The sequence below is a fragment of the Stegodyphus dumicola genome, chromosome 10 (assembly GCF_044657685.1).
Source record: "Stegodyphus dumicola isolate Sdum_Otavi_A_Nest chromosome 10, ASM4465768v1".
Classification (NCBI taxonomy): domain Eukaryota; kingdom Metazoa; phylum Arthropoda; class Arachnida; order Araneae; family Eresidae; genus Stegodyphus; species Stegodyphus dumicola.
The window spans coordinates 24104590-24126938 of NC_140777.1; the positions used below are offsets into that span (position 1 = coordinate 24104590).

The 22349-nt window shown below is 31.9% G+C and overlaps 1 protein-coding gene across 5 annotated transcripts in view; it reads left to right on the forward strand.

The window, feature by feature from the left end:
* Positions 1 to 22349, forward strand: part of CASK (peripheral plasma membrane protein CASK) — a 608377-nt gene that overhangs the window by 579949 nt on the left and 6079 nt on the right. For all 5 annotated transcript variants that reach the window (XM_085824784.1, XM_085824785.1, XM_035373524.2 and 2 more), the window contains 3 exons: positions 10008 to 10245; positions 13542 to 13691; positions 15900 to 15980. In XM_085824784.1, the coding sequence (XP_085680910.1) occupies positions 10008 to 10245; positions 13542 to 13691; positions 15900 to 15980 (469 nt within the window). The remainder of the gene's footprint in view (positions 1 to 10007; positions 10246 to 13541; positions 13692 to 15899; positions 15981 to 22349) is intronic.

The following is a 22349-nucleotide window of genomic DNA, read 5'->3' on the forward strand; positions in this document are numbered from 1 at the left end:
TGAAATATTCAATAAATCTAATTTTTGTCCAACGACACTGAAAACATTTTCTTTTGTGTACTTCTTCCTCAGTAAGTCGTAGTTAGATATCTGTAAACCAAGGATGTTATGCCTTAAATCTCCTTCATAGAACTACACTGGTTATCATAAATTAAGGAAAAATCACAAAAATAGCGATAACTCCTTCAAAAATAAGCCAAACCGTGTAAAATTTGAATATGTTGCCAAGTAAGAGTAACTGAGTAAAACTGCAATATGCAAATTAGTGGCGCTGCACTCGGAATACGTCATCTGCGAGGAGAATAAAAGTCCATGTTTGACAGCAAGCCTACATATTTCACTGTGATAGTGACATCAGAAATCTGAGATAGCCAATTCGTAACAATGACCTCCAGGCATCATTTGCCTGCAGAACTACGACGGAGAGCCATTGGGAGACTAGAGGCAAGATAAAGTCAAACAGAAGTGGCCAGATGGCTGAATGTGAGTCCTTCTGTGGTTCATATAGACTTTGGAGGCGATTTTAAACCACAGATTCGGCCTCTAGGAGGTTCAGCCAAGGACAGCCAACTGCTACGACGAGCGCTGATGACCGATATTTGACATTATGTGCACGCAGGAATAGAACCGCTACTCCGACTCTTCTTAGATCCTTCCTTGCTGCAGCCACCGGAAGATTCGTGTCAACATCAGCTGTGCGTAGAAGGCTTCATGATGGAGGTCTGTATGCGAGACGACCAGCCATTTGCGTGCAGCTCACGTCACGCCATAGGAGGGCAGTTTGCAGTAGGCACGACAACATGTCCACTGGACGCTTGATCAGTGGAGGGCTGTTCTCTTTACGGATGAGTCCAGGTTTAGTCTAGAAAGCGATAGTAGACGTTATTTGATATGGAGAGAACCTGGAACCCGTTATTATCCGTCAAACATCCGTTAAAGAGATGCATACGGAGGAGGCAGTGTCTGTGTTTGGGGTGGCATCTCTTTGGGTGGACGCACAGACCTCCATGTCTTTCCAACGGAAACCATTAATGCTCCGGTTTATAGAGATGACATCCTTGATACTCATGTGATCCCATGTGCCGGGGCAATAGGTGATGCTTTCATGTTACAGAACGATAACTCAAGACCACACAGGGCTCGCATCGTAGATGATTATCTTCAACAGGAAACAATTATGCTCATGGAATGACCAGCTCGATCCCCGGACTTGAATCCTTTCGAGCACGTTTGGGAAAATTTAGAGAGACGTCTAGCTGCTCTCAGTCTGCGCTCTCAGACCCTTGCTGCGCTTGCAACAGCTTTTCAAGAGCAATGGCTCTCGCTTCCTATGGAACTAATAGACCGCATAATTGAAAGCATCACGCATCACTGTATGTGCTGTATTGCTTCTAGAGGCGACCATATTCCTTATTGAAGGTACTTTTCCTATAACAAACTGACACCTCCGATTTGTTCATTTTATACATGTGCTAATTTCTATACTACCATAATTGTCTGGTAATTTATTTTTATGTTATTTGATACCTTACTATGTGTTGTATATTGTGGGTAAGTTTCATAAAATTCTACATGTAACTTTTTCAGTAATCGTGATTTTTGTGATTTTTCCTTAATTTATGATAACCAGTGTATAAACACGAAGTCATTTGCATTCCTATGGTTTTCAGAACAGCTCGGTCAGCTCAAAAAGCAACTACTTGGCCTATTGTTTTAAAAAGATACTTTAAAGTTATCTGCAATTTGTTTTAAAAATGCTGTCTATATTTTGAAAGGAAGGGAAGAGGCTATGACAGAATTGAGCATTTGACATTCTACAATTTTATTCTGTGTTCTAAAATGTTATACGAATATTTTATGTGAGAAATCAAAAGCCGACGTATATTTTTGGTTATAATGTTTGCACTCATGTTTTCACATTGTGCAGTTGTGCTATTGGAAGGAGAAGGAGTATCGAAACAGTAAAAATATTTTTTAAAGTTTTTATTTTCATTTTTACTTTCACGTGTATATATATATATATATATATTATCTAGTTCTTCTTAAGATATATATGACTTGATGTCATTACCTTCTTGGGTACCGTTTTCCTGATTTAATGCAATTATAAGTTGAATTTCATGATTTTTTTTTCAAGCAGGGTTGGCTGCAACCATAGGCGCATTAAAAGACTGCCTAGGGAACCGATTTTTGAAAGCTCAGACTAAGTCGTTCTCATGATCACTAAATAAACGCAGGCTTCGATTTCAATTATTAATATATTTAATTTATGTAGAGGTAAACTATAATGATCGCCTAAGGCGCCGAAAATGTTGGAGTTAGGCATAATTTGACATTTCTTACATATTGCCAAAACTTTCATCGTCAATGGATCTTATAATTTCTAGCTTGCGTTGATAAATAGAATTAAAAGCAAAGCACATAGAAATTTGGACGCTTAATTGGACGCAAGTAGGTGAAAGCCCTCCCTCCTCAGTTTTGGCTTGACGAAGTTCGAGTGTAATTGACGTACAACAGCTTATTAAAGATGAACTTCCGTTTTTTTTTTTTTTTTTTTTTTTTTTTTTTTTTTTTTTTTTTTAGCCCAAAGGGGCAATTTCTCCAGAAGAACTGTTAATTTCGTTTGCACATTTTGCGTCGGTTTGTAAGGTTTTGTTTATTTTTACATAAAAAATTTATTTTAGGTTGATACCTTTATCTAAACTTCTCAACTTACCCTCACATTCTGGAATGTAAATTTAAAGTTAGATGAAGTGCATATTTAAACGCATGAATCTCTGAGTTTATTCAGGGCGTGTTTTCGCTAGCCAGCGCACGTTACTTTGTTGTTCCGCTCTTACGCTTTTGGCCGTATTGTTAGGCGTAACTTAAGTGATATCTAGCACTACTTATTTTAGGTTTGACTTGAATTATATTCTACGTTTTTAGTTTTCACTGCAAGTATGACGGTGCTTTTGTAACGCACGAAGACCGTGCCCTTCTGTTAACTATTTTGAATTCATAAAGGGTTATTTTCACTCTTCTTCTGCGTTGGTAATTTCTTCACGCCTTCGAGAATTCGCTAGGTCATTGTAGGATCTAATCTAGTTTATGTGGAACAAGAGAGAACGACCCTACAGATTCACTATAAATGTCGGTTCACTTTTCATATTGTTCCCACCAAATATTAGAGCCCTGCATTATATTTAGAGAAATTAAATAATGAAGAATCTGCATGAATGTATGTATGTTTCTCGCACTGTGAAAAAGCAACGAAACCTAGAGACATCAAATTTTGAATAGCGTAATCCTCCATTCGAATATGGGCATCTGGAAGCCTAAATTTGGAATTTTTTTTATTACCTATTTCATATTTTGTAAAACTTTAACTGAATTTTAATTAACAGACTCAACGATTTCAAAGCGAGCAATAACAACACTGTACAGAAAAAAAAGATTATCTCCAACGCGCGAGACTGTCTGTCGGAAATTCTAAAGATTAGCTGTTTTTAAATAATTTTTCTGGTATTGTTGTTAAATGGAATTTTATGTGATTTAAATGCGAAGAACATGATATTTCATAAATAAAGGTAACACACAAACTTGGGGGGGGAAACGCCCCTTTGGGCGTAAAATAAATTCTAAAAGCTTTCGGATTTTTTTTTTTTTAATTTTAAATCAAAGTTACCTGGTATTCAAAACTAAAATATAATTGTAAAAGTGTTGCTAATACTGATCAAAATTCCCCTTGAGTTATAACTATTTCTGGTAATTACTTGCTATATGAGCATTATAACTGTACTGCTGCGCGGTTATTTATGCATAGACCCTGCAAATAAGGCAACCGCGTGCCAATCATGAGAGGTAACAATGTGATGTTTGCGTATGTATCTTATTTAAGTGTAAAATTTTATAAGTCCAAAAATGGTCATATGTTTTTAATCGCATCTGAAATTCGTGATTCAGATTAGGACAGCAGTGTCATCGTACTTGAGGTGTTTCCAGTATTTAGAGAGCGGAATATTCTCCGAAATGTGATTCCAAAGCTTAATATTCTCCAAAGCAATTTGGATCTGTTTTCTTTAAGCATGGGAACAGGCGGTTGTCTCGCTTTTCAAGGTTGTCCAAGCCTAAGTGTAGCATCTGAAGACCATTTGCCACCACTGATACGAAGAAACCGTTACGGCTATTGCTAAGCAACTTGCTTTGGATTTCTCGGCAGCTACTGATACTCAAATAAGTACTTCTGCTGCCCACCAGAGGTGCTTCAAGAGCGTAGTCTCTATTGAAGATCAATGCGTTGCACCCTATTTTTTGTTTTTTCCAGAAAAGAAGATTTAAAATGATATTGTCTACGTCAATGTGTACAAGATAACTGGCCTTGACTGCTGTTTCCGAGTCGTCTAATTTCACTTCATAGAGTAGTTTTAGACGTAATACTGCATGTAGGGATCTGGAAAAGGTCTGTACCATTTTACATCGATGCGAGGTACCGATTTTGCAGGGAAGACAGCTTACCTGTCTGGAAAAAATCCATGAGAAACGGCCGTACCAAGCTGTATATCTGTGACAAACCATATCTATAACCATGTAATGCTAATAGATGAAGTATTGCGTCCGCGTATGAGTTAGAAGTGGACAGTCGGTGGTTGCTGAATACCTTCAAATTTAAGATATTGTTCGAATGGATTGACTACCGTTCTTGTCTAGATTTCAGCTTATCGAGCATGATTTCATAAATCGACATCTCAAGGCGCGCTTACTCGCTTCCCTAAGCCTTCAAGAATTCAGGACTCTTAGATAAATGAATAGATTATATATCCTATTGAATAATTATATCTTCAAGAACATATACAACTCATTTCCCTGTTTTTTAAAGTTCTGGATAACAACATTTAATTAACATGATGTTAACAACATTTTAGCTCAAGCTACAAACAAGTCTTTATATATGTTTTATAGAAAGTCTGCATATTTTGTGTCCAGTAATAAAAGTTTAATTTGATTTTAATAATTATCTTTTATTATTGGATACCAGTGTGTAAATTAGTGGTTATTTTTATAGAGAAGAAATGCTGCAACCCAAAGAACTAGTCTTTTGGCACTAAAATTAAGTTTAGTTTTGAAAGAAAACCAAAAGTCCTCGAGGAAAGGGAAAGTTCTTCTCTACTGAGAATGAAAATAGTACGAAATGGAATCGCTTTGCCCAGTGAAACCTCTCTTAACTATTTTGCATCGATTCATGAGTTAATTGATTCGTAAATTAATGCATTAACTATTTTGCATCGATTCATGAGTTAATTGATTCGTGAATTAATGCATTCTAAGAGAAACCGCGTTAAGAGAATATAGTAAAAATATGAATAATTATAATTCATCCACCAGTTGATATAAATTTGGAAAAAAAATTATATTTTATACGTTTTAATAACTTTTTAAAATATTTTTTAATATTGTGTTCTAATTTTAAGTTGTAGAGTTAAAGCTATAGAAATTATAAAAACTGAGTGGCTGGAATAATTGTATAAGTTTTGAAACTAAGTCAAAGAATTTAAGTAAGAATAATTTGTTTTTACTTAAACGAACCTTACGTTTCTTATTGAATTGTGAGAACAAAGGAATTTTATTATTTGTTTAAACCAAAAATAAATACTAAACCTAAAACTAAACAGTTATTCAAAGCGAGCTGTGTCTTTAAGATTATATTGAAAATGTTTCTTTAAATAAGTATGTAGTAAGTATCAGTGTCTCCACATACTTCTTAAATGCAATAGCTATGTTTTTCCCTTTTTTTCAAACCATTTTAACTATATATTGCGGAATTTAAACGAGTCTATCAGTACAAAATGACTCCGAAAAATTTCGCTTTAACTGTTTAAAATCATTCGCTTAATGCTTAAAATAATATATTTTCACTGAATCATGTTAATTGATTATTCTGCATATCGAATTTGCGTTGAGCTGAATTTATCTATAATTATAATGCGCATAGATTAAACATAAATTTAATCTGAATTGGGAAACCAAAAGAATTAACATGATTCGTTTTATTGCGATCGTCTGGAATCCAGCTCGTGAAATACTTGAAACTGGTTGCCCCAAAAAGAGAATTGTTTTCAGTCATTCAAAGTTCTAGTTGTTCGTAAATTATAGTCATTCATGTTTTTAGTTTTGTTTTGTAAAATAAAGTTTTCTAATCGTAATCAAGAGCGCATCTAGTTTTACGGATCTAAATTTGGTTTCAAGCAGGTACTACGTAAATAACTTCTAATTCTATATGGATTTTTTTAAAAAAAGCAGCTGATGAAAATCATCCTTTCTTCACCCCTCAAAAAATTGTTTACTTAAAATTTGTATGTCCTCTGACTTGCCATGAATATTTGCTAGCTCCAAAATTTTAATAATATACGAATGACTTTTCAGTCATTGATATCAAAATTACGGATTATGTAATTCTTAAATTCTCCGCTTGTCATATTATGTCAAATCTAATGATTTATTAGTTTAGTGACTAGTGACCTAAATTTTAAAGCGAATAATCACCATTACAGGAACAATTCAATTAAATTAACAATATTCAAAAGCATATTTAATTAACAAATAAACATCACCTCAATATTTTGTAAATATATACTTTATTGAGAAATAAATAGTTATTTCATATTTAATTCTTTCTATGGTATTCAGAAATCATGAAGCTACTGATTACACCAATGCATTATATCTATAATGTCTTGAATTTTGTTTTCTTTGGTACGAAAGAAAAAACTGTGAGAGAAGTAACGGAGAGATTAGTGATGATATTGAATGTTTGAATAGATCTACTCTGATAACGTATCTACTCATAAAGAAAAAAAAAGCAATAAATGTAAAGATTTATGGAACGTTACGTATTTTATTAGAATTTTTATTTGTTTAATACAATACATTTTACAGCTGAATAAAAGATTGAAAGGAACTTGAAATTTATCGGTAACTTTTAGAAAGGTATTTGTGTTTCTTCAGATGCACTTTTTGGTTTAGAATTTCTGCGAATGTGATTAATTTCTGCCCAATCATTTTAATTCATCATTAAATTATATATTTTAAATAATGATACATGGAAAGAAGAAGACGTCAACAGAATTCTCAGATTATTAAGTTTTAAATCAAACAAATGTGTGAATGTAGTATTTTTGGATATATCAGCAAAAGCAAATGAAACATTATTCACTTTCCGCGGCAAATTTTAAAACTTTTTTTTATCTTCTTCAACAAAGATGAAGACCAATCCCATTTACATGCTTCCAGCAGAACACATTTGAGGGTAGTCATTTTGATAGTAATATAAGAAAAGTTATTTGTGTTGTGAGAAATTTATGTTTAAAAAACATTTCTCGAATACAAGAGGAAATGCAAAAGATAAATAGCTAGCAGTTCTAATGTTACCGAGAAAAATAACATCAATGGTGACTCAGATGTTCAGAAATAAATTATCGGAGATTTAAAGTGATTATAAAAACAGATGTTGATAGGTTTAACCTGAAACTCATATTCACTAACCCTTTAACTGCGTTTGCGTACAATCAGTCGATCAAACAAAATTTCATTCAGTTATTATCATTTAAAACCAACTGTCTTATTCGAAAACGGGTGATGAAGATAATTTTGCAGAGCTTTATGTTCGGTTACTGCAAGTAATCACTGTTTTTTGGAGGCTTTAAAGACTTAATAATGCTCATGTTTAAGCGTCTTTTTTTTTACTTGTTATGCGCATCTAATGCAAATTTACAGAATTATTGATCTATAATTGGTAATTAATTAATTGTCAAAATATATCTCACGTACCATCGTCACTGTTTACTCATTTAGCAGTTTTACTTTTCAAATCTTATCAAAGAAAATATCCGAAGTACGAGATTGAATTTTCTTTCTCTTAATCTGAAATTAATATTTTTTACCGCTCTCTTTCCAAATTTAATGTTATATGCTATCATTGGTAATTAAGAAAGGTACACAAACGTTTCCTAAGAAATATGCATTACTATGAATAATATAAATTTGCATAGATATTATTCATAGTAATATATGTTACAGTACATGATATTTTTATAGTTTTTAAGCGCTAGGATTATAAGGTATTTCTCCTTCTTGGCGTGCCTTCGTGGTGTGGTGGTCTACACGCTGGGCGCGTATTCCAGAGGTTCGTGGTTCGATTCCCGGCGAAGGCGTTGCATATTTTTCATCTTTACTACATCCAAAATACCTAATGTGTCTACAGTGGCGCCCAAACTTAAGGGGTGGTGGACGATGACTCTCCACACCCTGTATTTGGCGATTGGGTCCCCTAGAAACCCCAGTCGCTCTTTAAAAGGGGGAGTATATAAAGTATTTCTCCCACTTTTTCTTGGCGTGCCTTCGGGGTGTGGTAGTCTGCACGCTGGGCGCGTATTCCAGAGGACCGTGGTTCGATTCCCAGCGGAGGCGTTGCATATTTTTCATCTTTCCTGCTTCCAAAATACCTAATGTCTGTACAGGATGAACTTAAAAATATTTAGTCTGACTCGTTTTGCATAGCAAGAAATACTAACGATTCCATTACTTATAAGCGAAAGGTAACAAACAGAGCTGTTGGCCAAAAAAATTTTGACCAAAAAATGTTAGGTTTGTAATTTGTAAAGTGTGAACTTAGTTCGATGTACTCTTAAAGTTATATTATAATATGGTATGTAATGATAAATTCATATTTATTGAATAATTGTCATTTTCTGTCATTTTGATCCTAAAAATTATTAATAGCTTGTATTTGTTAAAATTTTCTGAAAATTCAATGTCTTTCTTGTCATTATTATAATCATATTCTCATGCCTTATTGCAAAGCGTGAGATATTTTTTATCCTAATTTTAAATCTAGTGCACTTTTCCGTAGAAAATTTATTTTCTTTTGTCAAATCCTTTGAAACATAATTAATAATAATAATTAATTTGATTTATAGCAAATTTTACAACTTCTAGAAAAATGAATGATATGTTCGCCTATCCTTTAGTTACAGACAAAAATATGATATTTTTCCCCCACCAGTGGAATATATATTGCTGTTTGCTGCAAAACCGTACTTAATTCCGCTAAAACTTTATAAATCTACGAAATTAATTATTTTCAGGTATAATCGCTTTGCGAAAGGTTGATTAATTTGCATTGGAAAGTTAGTAGAATTTTTAACCCAAAAGGGCTATTAGTCTCGAAACTGCATTTTGCGTTGAATCACTAAAAGGGTTAAATCACTTTTCATATTGTTCCCACCAAATATTATCGATCTGTATTACGTTAAAAGAAATTCAGTAATGAAGAAATCTGCGTGAATATATGTATGTTTCAAAAACAACGGTACCTAGAGCCATCAAAATATGAATAACGTAATGCTCCACTCGAATATGGGCACCTGGAAGCCCGAATTTCGAAATTGTTTTATTCTTTGATATTTTTTAAAACTTAAATGAATTTTCATTAAAAAATTGAATGATTTCAAAGCGAAAACTTTTTTATTTCCAGCGCGCGAGACTCTATGGGAAACTCTGAAGATAATGTTGTTTTTAAATATTTTTAGCCGAAATGCTCTCAAAACATGTGTGTGTATAAATGAAAAATCGTCCATTTGAGCGTAATATAAAAACCGAAAGCTTTCAGATTTTTTTATGTGTATTTATTTGCAATAATTAGCTTTCCCCCCCCCTTAAACGATGAAAACATAAAGGCTTATGGAGAGGAAAGAATTCCTTTGTTTATTCTATTTTTATTCTTCGATTCTTTCTTTTCGATAACTATCCATTTTAAATAAATTATTTATTTGTCATAATTAAATAATTAGCTCATATTCTATGCTAATTATTTTAATAAACCAATTTCAGGAAAATACATCAAATTGTCGCAGGCTGTTATCACAATTTAAACACTTTTAAATTTTATGCAGTGCTATTTTTTTCGTGAAATGCTTTTTTTTTTTCCCTCCCAGTTGTTCTTGTCTTATATAAGTACTTAATTATTGCAGATATATGTTCGAGCTCAATTTGACTACAACCCAAATGAAGATGAATTAATCCCTTGTGCACAGGCGGGTGTCGAGTTCAAAACGGGAGATATTCTGCAAATAATAAGCAAAGATGATCACAACTGGTGGCAAGCAAGAAAAGAAGGATCAGATGGCACCGCCGGACTTATACCATCTCCGGAGCTTCAAGAGTGGCGGACGGCCTGTTTGGCTATTGAAAGCTCTAAAAATGAACAAGGTTTGATATAAAAGTTTGATTTTCTTTTGTAATGTGTGATTTTTAATAATGGCATGGGAAATTTGTCTTAGTAATTCTGTCATATTCATATAGCTTTAATTTTTATGCAGGTTTAAAATTTTATTATATTGGAAAACTTTTCTCGCCACACAACGTTATGACATACTTTTCGAATTAGTTAGACTCGTTACGAAAAATATATTTCTGGGTCAACAATTTTAGTTCCTTATCCAAAGAGTTGTGTATAATGCTTATCTTGACCGAAACAGATCGAAGAAACGTAGAAACTAGTAGTTCTGTTGAGAATGTTTGGTAAAGAAGATTGCAGAAATTATTTTAGTATGATGCTAACCGCCTGGACAGTCTGGTTATCGGACGCAGGCTGACAGATTCCCACGCCGTTAAATCTGGGTTCGAATCTCGGCTAAGCCATGGCATGGATAGTTGTAGTGTACTGGCAGCACTGAGATGCTGAAGCTTGTCGCGCTAAGAGTGTTCACGGAAAATTCTTGATGTGGTAAGAAGGCGTATAAAACTCTCTGATTTGATTTTCCCGATGATCCGCTGTCAAAATTGGGATGGAGCTTAAGCAGTTAGCTCTTGTGTGCTCTCTGTAAATCAAGAATCCAGTTAGGCGATGCATATCAATACCAACTAAACCTCCATTTAATAAGGTAAAGGATAACAAAGGTTAAACTACTAAAAGAAATTCGAGCAAGAATGTATGTTGGGGATGCAAACATCCATGTGAAACAAAAGAGGGTTTCCAAAATATTATTTATCATGAAATTACTGTGAACTGAAACGAATCTAGGATCAAATAATGAAACCCAATTAACGTGAAAATAAAGTAAGAAAAAGATAATTTACGAAATATAATTCACGAATTTCTGGACTTGCGATCCAGTTTTGGATGTTAGAAATTTCGAGACTGCAAAATTTATTACTGTAACGCAATAAAAGATAAATGTCTATAAATAAACCTTGCATTTCCTGAAAAGCGCAGACTCTATTCAAAATGCTATGAGCTGATTGCGTTCATGTGAAATAACGACGAAAAGACAAAAACATAAGAACGGCAGTAGTAAAAAGACTCAAAGCAAAGGTTTAAGCCTAAGAGAGACGCCATAATCTGAATATATTGGAAAATGTTTTTAAAAAGTTTAAAGAACTTATTGAAAAGAAGATAACTGAGAAAAATACAGTTGCAAGTTCAAATAAATTGGATAAAAGGAGAATGTTTTTCATGTGGTTCTTTGGCTTCACGTAGGTAGCGGCATTTGAAGATGTGAATAAATTTTCGAAATGGAAATTCTCCGACTATTTCGCAAGTTATTTCAGATATATAAGTAGTTCTAAAATCAACTTAAAGCTGTATAGTAAGACTCAATATTATAAACTTTACTGGTAGTTTACTGGCCACTGGCTGCTTATCAGTCATTTTATTATTAGAAAGGTGGGTAGTGGAATGTGGAGTTATCCCGCTGGAAACATTCGCTCATGATTTTACTTTAAAATATTTTTAGGGTTATTTAGCCTTAAATGCGGAAGCGAGTTTTTAGTTAACAAAATGACTGTTGGTGTGGCTGCGATATTTGGGTTCATTATATTCCTTCTGCTTTCCAATTGATTTAGCGTGCGCTTCAGCACTTTTAATAACCTAAATTGAAAACAGTGTTTTCCCCAAAATAAACGAAATGTTTTCTTTTATGGAAAAGGCAATATTTAGGTTTGAACTTTTTGATAATGGAAATGAACTAAATAACTCAATAACTTCTTACCGTAAATAGTGAAGATTTAGTTGGGATTACCGTAATTTTATTATTTTAGGCAATATGAAAATAAAAGATACGAGAGTTAATTTTATATTCTATTTATTACATTACTTTGGGTTATTACCTAACATTTCGTGTTGATCATTTTTATGTATTGCCGTGTACTGGTCTATGCTGCTTCTCATTAGATAAGCGAAGATAATTTTATGATTAATAAGAGATATGGCGATGATATTTAAGGTATAGGTAAAAGACTATTTTATTTTTTCTCAAATAAATTACATACCCTGACTTTACACTCAAATATCTGGAGGGAAAAAAAAGAAGACATAACCATTATTATGGTTTTCTAAATTATGCGATGTTTGGATAACTTTGGGAGATATTGCTGCTGCGTCTATACCACGCAGTCATTTAGAAAAGAGTTAATTTGCATATTATACATTTGTTCAAGGAAAGATGATTTGTTTTGATTGGTGTTATCAATCAAAAAAATATCCTTCCTAGAAAAAGTAATGTTTTAGGAGCTCTGCCTCTTTTCCTAAAAGATATGAAACCTTTAGAATTATCGTTATCATAAAAACACGGATGTTTAGACACTGGAAAATACCGGTAGATAAAATATTCGAGAAAATTCTAGCTAAGGAAAGGAACAAAGCCACTGCCACCTTGTATTTTCAAAAAGTGGAAACAACTATGAAATTATTTCTTTAAAATCTGAAGACGCATTAGAACTGGGGTCATTAACTAGAACAGAAAGATTTTTATTAGTGTGAAACGCCCGCAGGAAATTTAATTCGCCATCGGAAGATAATGTTTGAACTAATTCGGCTGCAGTGAAAAGGGAAATGTGATTTTTTTAACAACGATGTCGGGCAATAGAGGGTTTGTATGCTTTTTTTCGTGACATATGTTTTATGCATTTTGTGGTGCCCGGGTGCCCCTCTCCTTGATTCGATAATCACGTGCTTATTTTGCTTATTTATCCAGCTCTGGTATAGTTAAGTATTTTGTCACTGAACAAAATTACTCTTTCTGTACCATTAATTACTGTCGTTGTGTAATACATTATTACTGTGTAATACATTATTTTATATTTATTTATTGTTTTATGTAAAAAAAGAATATGAATTTTATGTGTTTCTATTTATGATGGTGGTATTCAAACTTTATAGCAGTGCGACTCCATAAAATTTCAAATGACCTCCAAAAAACAATTTCGCGACCCCAATCAGAGAGTTGACCTTTAGTTATATGCCATAAATTCAGATTCTTGAGAGTTTTTATCCGCTTTGCGACCCCACTGTAAATTTTCGCAACCCAACACGGATCGCGATCCATAGTTTGAATACCATTGATTTATAATATAATATGTTTAATCCATATTAATTATATTTAAATTATTGTATAATATTTCTATTATTTTACTCTATTAATATGTTTAATATTTCATATTCAATTTTATATGTTAAAATGAACTATATTTTTTTAAAGATTTCACTAGCTGCCTTTCTGTTTTAGTGAACTGCTCAATTTTCTCTCGCAAGAAAAAGCATTTTCGTGATAAATACCTGGCCAAACATAATGCGGTCTTTGACCAGCTAGATGTTGTTACATATGAAGAAGTTGTTAAACTTCCAGCATTTAGAAGAAAGACTCTGGTTTTGCTTGGTAAAATTTTCTTTTATAGTCTATTTTAATTTAGGCTAGAATTCACACATTATAGGTTGTAGAATTATGTTTATCAGTATTAATAAATAAATAACAATTTTTTAGCCATTATATAGTAACAGTCAGTAGTGCAAACTACGTAATAGTTTTATCTAAAATTATTGTGTGACAAATTTTATTTAAAAATTATATGAGACTGGAATTTATGCCTCTTGAATCTTTAGCTGAATTACCTGATAGATGGAAAGCCAGGTTTTAAGGTGCAGGTTAAATGGGCCTACATTAGGTATTATTAGTCATAATACTCAAAATATCTCACAATTAATTTAATTAAAATATTGCATTTAAGTATGTAATTTTATAGAATTTATCTTTCAAGTTATCTGCTTATTGTTTAAGTAGCATAATCAATAAGTAGATGTCTTTGGTTTTTTAGTCCATAAGGCATTGTCAGAACAGACAGCCTTTGAAATAACATAATGTAAAGGGCAGTTTTTTATTTTCAGTACCAGAAGTTGCTTTTAGGGGCAAGCAGCTTCCTTATTCAGGACAGAAAAAGAAACCATTACACAAACTTGGTATACAAGTTATCCTATCAGTTGATGAATAGAAGGCATTATATGCAAATTGTCATCTGGCATGTTTTTCAAGTAGTTTGAAATGTTTCTCAGTTTTTAAATCATGCCTCTTGTGTGCTGTGACTAAGTACTAATATATCTTTTTTTACCTCTATCTAAATTATGATATGAAATAAATGAGATACCATCCTGTATCTTAATAAAATTAAAAGAAAGAAAATTATTTGATCACGATTTTTTCAGGTTATTTATTTCAATCATTTGTTCTTTTCCAGATGAAGCATTTTTATTACACTTTTTAGAGTGAATGATCTTTAGTGTTCAATTCAGAATTTCCAATAGGGTTTGCTTTGGTTGATACATACATTATCATTTTTTCCTCTGTTTATGAATATAAATAAGGCAAATTTATTAAAATATCATGTTGTATAATTTATATCACTATCATGCCTTTAGTATCAGCAGAGATATTTTAAGATTGTATTTGTGATGCTGAAATTTGAGAACCATTTACATGTAGATTTATTAAATAATGCTTCATATAACATCATCACAGGTCATAAAAGAAGGATGGAAGTGCTTTTAGTTAATAATTAGCAATTAAATAAATGTTGTAATGAATTATGCAAAGATTTTAAAACTATAATTTCTTTTCTTTTCAAACCTTTTAGAACTCTCTCTCTCTCTCTCTTTTTTTTTTTTTTTTTTTTCTGTACATTCTGATTTTATTGAAGCATACATTGCTGTGCTCCTGCTTAGATATGTATGAGTATTAAGTAAATAATATAGTGGAATGTACCTAAAAAAAATCATTTACAGCTTTCTGTGGTGTTACTTTAAGGAATACAACAACTGTCTAAGGTTTTAATATGGTATAGGATTATATTCTTGAGAATATTGGATATAGTAGACACCTTATGGAGCTAGTCACTTGAAGAAGTTTCTCAGCATGTATTAAAAGTATCAATTTTAAAATGCAGCGAGACATGTGCAAAATTTAGCCTTATATTGGCACTATTTTTATTTAAATCAAAATTTGTTGTACATCAAACATCAGATCATTAATTTTTTTTAACTTTCCTAAATACTTTGTAGCATTTCTTTTCTGCAATATTTAAAAAAAAAAAAAAAAAAAAGTAGTTCATCTATTTTAATATTTTAAATGAATGCTAACGAATATTTGTTCTCCATGAAGAAGTAAGAACTCTGTTACATTCTTTTCAAATTCTTGAAGTTATTTCATAAAACTGATTTCATTATAAAATAGAATTTACCTGATTTTTCATATTAGCAGTTCTTTTTTGCTGTATTTTTATGACACTGAAATTTTACAAGTATCCATCTTAATATTTTTCAGCAATCAAATTTTTTACAGTACATCAGAACATTATTTCATATATCTGAATAATACTGTAGAATAGCTGTGATTTAATGTAAATAATTTCATGAACTCTACATGAATATCAAATATGCACATGCATATTTTATTTAAATATGCTTTCATATATTCCTAGTGCTTATGAAGTTAATTAGAACCAGTATAGCAACTTTAGTAGCTCTTTTAATTTACGATTTTGATTTTGTGTTTGTAAAATGAAAAATAGTATAACCTCACTCTTAATTTATTTAGGCGCACATGGTGTAGGCAGACGCCACATAAAAAATACTTTAATTAGTCATCATCCTGACAAGTATGCTTATCCTATACCTCGTAAGTATATTCTGAACCATACTTTTTATAAAAATTTGTTGACACGGTCTATTAGCATGACATTTTATGTGTGAGATTTTAATTTTATTTATTTATTTATTGACAGTTATCATATTGGTGGCATCTATTATTTTTCCTTGCAGTGTTTTATTTCAACAAATAAAAATTACTTTTGTAGCATTTTATTTTTAATAATTGATTCTTTTTAAATAATTGGAATTTTACCTTCCAGCATTATAACTGTAAATTAGTGCATTTGAACTTTAATTAATAATAACATTGACATTGATTAGTTATTGAAACATATTTTTATTTCATGGAACATATTTTATTTGCATTTAGAAAGTGAGAGTATTAGATAGTGCAGTTTTTAATGGAATGTTTCATGTTTCTTTAATGTCATTTACCTTGTCATGGATTTTATTCTGCTGGCCATCATTTCTCTTTCAAGTATCGCACTTCCATCAAAAGGCAGTTTGTGCATTATATTCCTTTTAATATTTCTTGCAGTTTAATTCTCTTAAAATATATTTGCTTTAATATTTTCTCTTTAATACATTTGCATTTTCACATTTATAATAGATTTTTAGTGCATGTATTTCAAGCATTTTTTGCAGAATCTTTTAAGAATTTTTCACTGATTGGCAACTTATTTTTATTTCTCTGCCTTGATTCCGTGATATCATCTGTCTTTGTCGTTTTGCAGAATATCATGTGTTTTTATATTTATATTCTAATATATAACATTCCGCATCAAACAGGTTTATTTGTTTTAAATTTTGTATTTATTTATGCCTCATTTTTTTAATCACTAGATTTTTTAATCACTATTGGATTTTTATAGATGTAAGGGGGTATAACAAAGATTTCATAATTTTTTAACATTGTATTAAATCCTGTCATGAATTTTATCTAATCATGCAGCTTCTTTAATCTGAGTAGTCATTTTTCATTCTTAATTTTCTTAACCATTCCTTTCAATTTTCATCCCCGTAATGTCTTCTTTTATTAACATCTCTTTGTTCCAAATAAATGTTACAATATGTAAGTTATTAATTGAAATAGAAATGAGGAAAAAGTAGTGTAGTAACCCTCCTGACTTTATGTAAATCCCCAGTTATGTTAAGGGTGTAACATTCAAACTAAAACATACCTCTTAAAAATAAGGATTCCATAATTCAAGATGCAGTTACAATTTTCATAACCTGTAGCATATGTTTTCCCAAGCAATCAAGATCATTGGTAAGCGCATTAATCTAAATGATTTCTAGACAAACTATATTATCACTGTCAGATACATCAGGGTAGCATGGAATGAAGTCAATTAGATAATAAATTACAGTATGTGGAAGAAACTTTGTTCAGAAACGTTTGTTTAAAGAAGAATTGTTTAAAGAAGAATAGACAATATTTGATATAGTTATTGAATTGATACAAAAATAACAGCAAGTGACGAGGATGTGCTATAGCTGGCAAAGCAATAAGAGCAGCAGAAAAAAAATGATGCCAGCAGAAAAAAAAATATAAATATAAGAGATATAAATATAAGTAGATAATGTTGACATTATTGAGCTTATTTTTTGAGTCGTTATTTACTAATGATGCCTTTATTCAATTGGACACGTTCTGTAGTTCTGATGAAAATGCTAGGCTGATTGAACCATTAACTCCAGACATTAAGAAATTTATAATCGTGAGACTAACTAAAAGTTTTCACGTTATTGACTAACATTAGCAAAATCAGAACTGATTGGTGATCTGAATGTGGATCTGAATACTGAGCAGTTAAAGGATATAAACAGCTGTATCCATTCAGATATATCTACTTACAAAGCCATTTATAATCTCAAAAAGAATATTATCACACAATCTGTTACTGACATGACATTCACAACAATATCAAAATAACTCAGGTGACTGTGATTACCCTCAGTCCTCACCATAAGAGAGGGATAAAAGTTGCCAAAGAACAGCATTTCTCTTTACACTTATCTCAACAGCCAACTATCTCACTACAGAGCCTAATTAGCTATTACAGTCAAAAGTCGTTAATCCGGACTCATCGGGACTTCGGCGATTCTGGATTATCGATTTTTCCGGATTATAGATCATCAGTTTAAATCTCGTAAGATGGCATGCAGAAATTCTAAAATTAAAAATATGAAACCGTAATTTATAAAATAAAGAACAATTATGATTTAAAGGGTATCAAAATTTACAAAAAAAAAAAAAAAAAAAGCTTAATATTTATTTGTTTACTTTATTAAACATTTCTTTCAATGTAAGTTGTTTAAGTTGCTTCGTTTTATGTGATAATACTTTCTCTTTAATTCTATAAACAGACATAATTTCTTGTTCATTTACAAAGTTCCGTTGTTCAAGTCCCGTAATTGCTGTGCCGAGAATACCGACTAACTTGTCAATCGAAATTTTTTCGTTTTCACTAACCTCTCTGTCACCTTCTTCATGTCTTTATCCATTTTTTGCAGCAATTCCACTTTTTGTTTGATGGACATCGAAGCATACTTTCGTTTTGTAGAGCCTTTGGGAGCTCCAGCTTCGGAAATTCTACTTGACATAATCGAAAGTTCAAGTTTACTTTTATAAAATTGCTCTTACAGTCTGCAAAAAACATTAAGCCGGACCCAACTCGAAGATTAAGGAACAACGCAATCATCAACATTAACTGAAATAGATAATTAGATCATTTTAGCTTATACTGTCCGTTATACATAAAACGCACACACGAAAACGTATGCTGCGCTTGCGCACACGCATTTGCGCAATCGTAAAGGTCTTACGCGCACGCGTAAACGCTTATGCGCATGTGTCAACGCAGCGCATGCGCAGAAAGTTTTTAGCTTTGAGGTCCGGATTATGGGTGTCCGAATTAACGACTTTTGACTGTATGAGATAATTATTTATTTAAAAAGTGTTATTTCAATTTACTTTTATGTATTATTCATAGTTTTATATTTTGTATCTGAATGAGCACTGCTGTGTGATGTTTTATTCATAAACAAATACTAAGTAAACAAGACATACATACAGGGTGATCCAAAAGTTGCATTGCATATCAAACTTTAAAAAATTGTGGAAATTTCAAAATGGATATTAACTGCAAACTGTTTTGATGGATGACACCCCTCTACTGTTGCATGTAATATATAACTTGAAATCTCAGTTTTAGTTTATGCTGTTAGCTTTAAAAATGGCTTGTTTGATGCCAGCAGAAAAAAAATATAAAATTTAGCATAAATACTTCTGTGAAAAATTAAGACAAAGTGCAACTGTCAAACTTCTGAAAACTAATGGATAGATTTTAATGAAATTTGGTATGAATGTACATTTACAACAGGGAAAGACATGTACCATTCAAAAGTAATTTTATGTGTGCATGATTATCACTAAAGCTCATTGTGCAGTGACGTCCAAAATTCCATGTGCTGTGAAATCGAACTAAAAATTAATCTAATATGAGGTATGGTCCCTTCTCACTGTACACAGGTCATGCATCATGATGGTATACTGTACAGGAGGCAGTTGAGTATTACCTGTGGCAGACTATAAAACTTTAAATGCATTAAAGTAGTTTTGATTGCAAACTGAGAATACAAGCATAAGTTAAGAGACGGGCATCATACCGGCCACATAAACAGGTGATTCCCATCTAGCATTTACCTTAGAAAAGTTGTAATAAGAGAGGTCTATTCCTCATTCTTGAATTTCTCTTCAACCCCCCCCCCTCCCCAACATACACGGAATTTTTGCTCATAGCTGCAGTTCAGACTTTCACTTTTGATATATTAATTCCATTGTGATTTGAATTTATAATATGTATAGATATATCTATTTTTTTTAATTATCAGTGGTGCATTATAGACATGTTCAACGTTACATTATATGCGTTAGTATGTATCATCCCCTTACACATTATTACACGATATCTAAAAATAATGCTTTTGTTGTTTGCTTAAATTTCATTGTAAATATATACATCTAAAATCACCTTTTTTTGCCACATTTAGATCGTGACATTTTTACTCCAGCTTTATTTTGGTTTTGCATTTATAGTTAAAAAGTTTTTTTAATCTGCTGAAACAATGACATGTAATGAATGATATTTTCCTTTTGGTAACAATGTATATTTTTTATTTATCAATGGAGCATTACAAACATGCTAGGGTTCTATTTAATTTAATTTATTATTTATTTTTAACATTAATTTTTAAGTAGTGGTTTAAAAAAAAGTGTATTTAATGAAAACCTACAAAAGGAATACTTTTTTTTTTTTTTTTTTTTTTTTTTTTTTTTAGAAAAATGTAAGCTATTTGGATGTATATAGTGTTCTTCAAAATCTTCAGAAAGTCATGGTGAACATGCAGATATTAAACGTCATATAAATAAAATATGTCAATGAAATGTCAAACTCTGCTGCATCTAGCTCGCCATTAAAGAATTTCTTCAAATAGTAGATAAGGAATGATAAGAAAGAAGATTAGCTGCAGTGCCATACCACACTACTATTTGTCACAACCATAGCTTTAGCTCTATAGTCTAAGCTGCTTCAAGTTGTATTTGAGCCTAAATTTACATATGTGCTAACCAAGGGAGAAGCAATAATACTAGCTGTTTTGATGCCTTACGCTTTAAGAGCTTTGATGCCTTACGCTTTAAGAGCTTAAATTTGATTTGGAAAAATTTTCAATCTTAACTGATACATCCAGTCATAAGGAAATAGAGCTTTTCCAGTACTTGTTAAAACCTGGAGTTATTGAGTTAGAGTAAAACTTTTAGAATTTAAATCCTTACCTAGTGAAACATCTGATAATGTCATCAACTGTTTAACTACCTGTCCTGAAGAAAATAATTTAAAAGCAATAGTTATTTGTCTTTGTGTGGATTATATGAATTCTAGCTTTGGTGGAGCTGATAGATGTGGAGAAAACAATGTTTTTGCTAAACTGAAATGAAACTTTAACCATGGTTTAATTGGAGTTGGATGTGCAGCACATATCATCCATAACACTATAAAGAACATCAGCTGATGTTTTTTCAGTTGATATAGAAATGATTATTTTTAAAATATGCTTTAAATCTTATACTGTTAGAGTAGAAAGATCGAAAAATTTCTGAAATTCATAGAAACTGATTTTTCGATGATACTAGGGAATTCACAAACAAAATGGTTAGCATTACTTTCCACCATTGAAAGGGTACTCCAAATGTTTTTACTAGTGAAGGCTTATTTTTCAGTCTCAAGAAAGGTGTCCCATGCTTATTTTAAAATTCTTTGAAAATCCAGTGGCAGCACCTTGGCTACATCTTATTAATACTCAGGCTTCAATATTTTCGAACATTATTACAACAACTGAAAATCAAACCGTGTCTGTATTTGATATAATTGCTTCAACGGATGCTCTAAAAGCTTGAATATTGATCAAAGAGGATAACTTTATTCCAATCAGTGTTAAATAAAAACTCTAGAAAAACTTGTAGAGGATGGAGACCTGTCACAATACGAAGTTATTGAATTTTGAAAAGCTATTGTTTCATTTTATCAGACTGCTCTTACTTATTTGGGATATGGATAAAAAAAGTACATTAAGAGATGGAAATGTACAGCTGGTTCGTATTAAATGAAATACCTTCATGTAGTCAAATTGAAACAGCCTTTTTGTTAATTAATAAAATGATACCAAACCATAAATTATTGGAAATTGATATATATATGAGGAATATGTTTACCTTAAACAATGTACGGATCCCGTGTCCTAAGACTGTTTCCACAAATTGCAGACAACACTTGGCTCTACGTTAAGCTTCGTAACCATCTGTGCTCATGATTGTCCTGCCTCCAGTTTACTGACAATTCTCATTTCTTCATTCATAAGTTTATGGCTGTTCATTTTACATGATACAGTCAAAAGTCGTTAATTCAGACACCCATAATCCGGAATGATCTATAATCCGGACCTCAAAGCTACAAACTTTCTGCGCACGCGTCGCGTTGATGCATGCGCATAGGCGTTTACGTGCGTGCGTAAGACCTTTACGGCTGCGAATATGCTTGTGTGCATGCTCATAAAACGTTTACGCATGCGCGTTTAATGTATAATGGACGGTGTAAGCTAAGCTAAAATGATCTAATTCAGTTAATGTTGCAGATTGCGTTGTTCCTTAATCTTCGAATTGCATCCGGCTTATTATTTTTTGCAGACTGTTAGAGCAATTTTATAAAAGTAAGCTTAAACTTTCGATTATATCAAATAGAATTTCCTATATATATTTGTTAATATGTAAAGGATCTAAAGCGAAAGTATGTTTCAAAATCCGAAATCTGTTTATCAATTTCACGCTGCTCGGTGG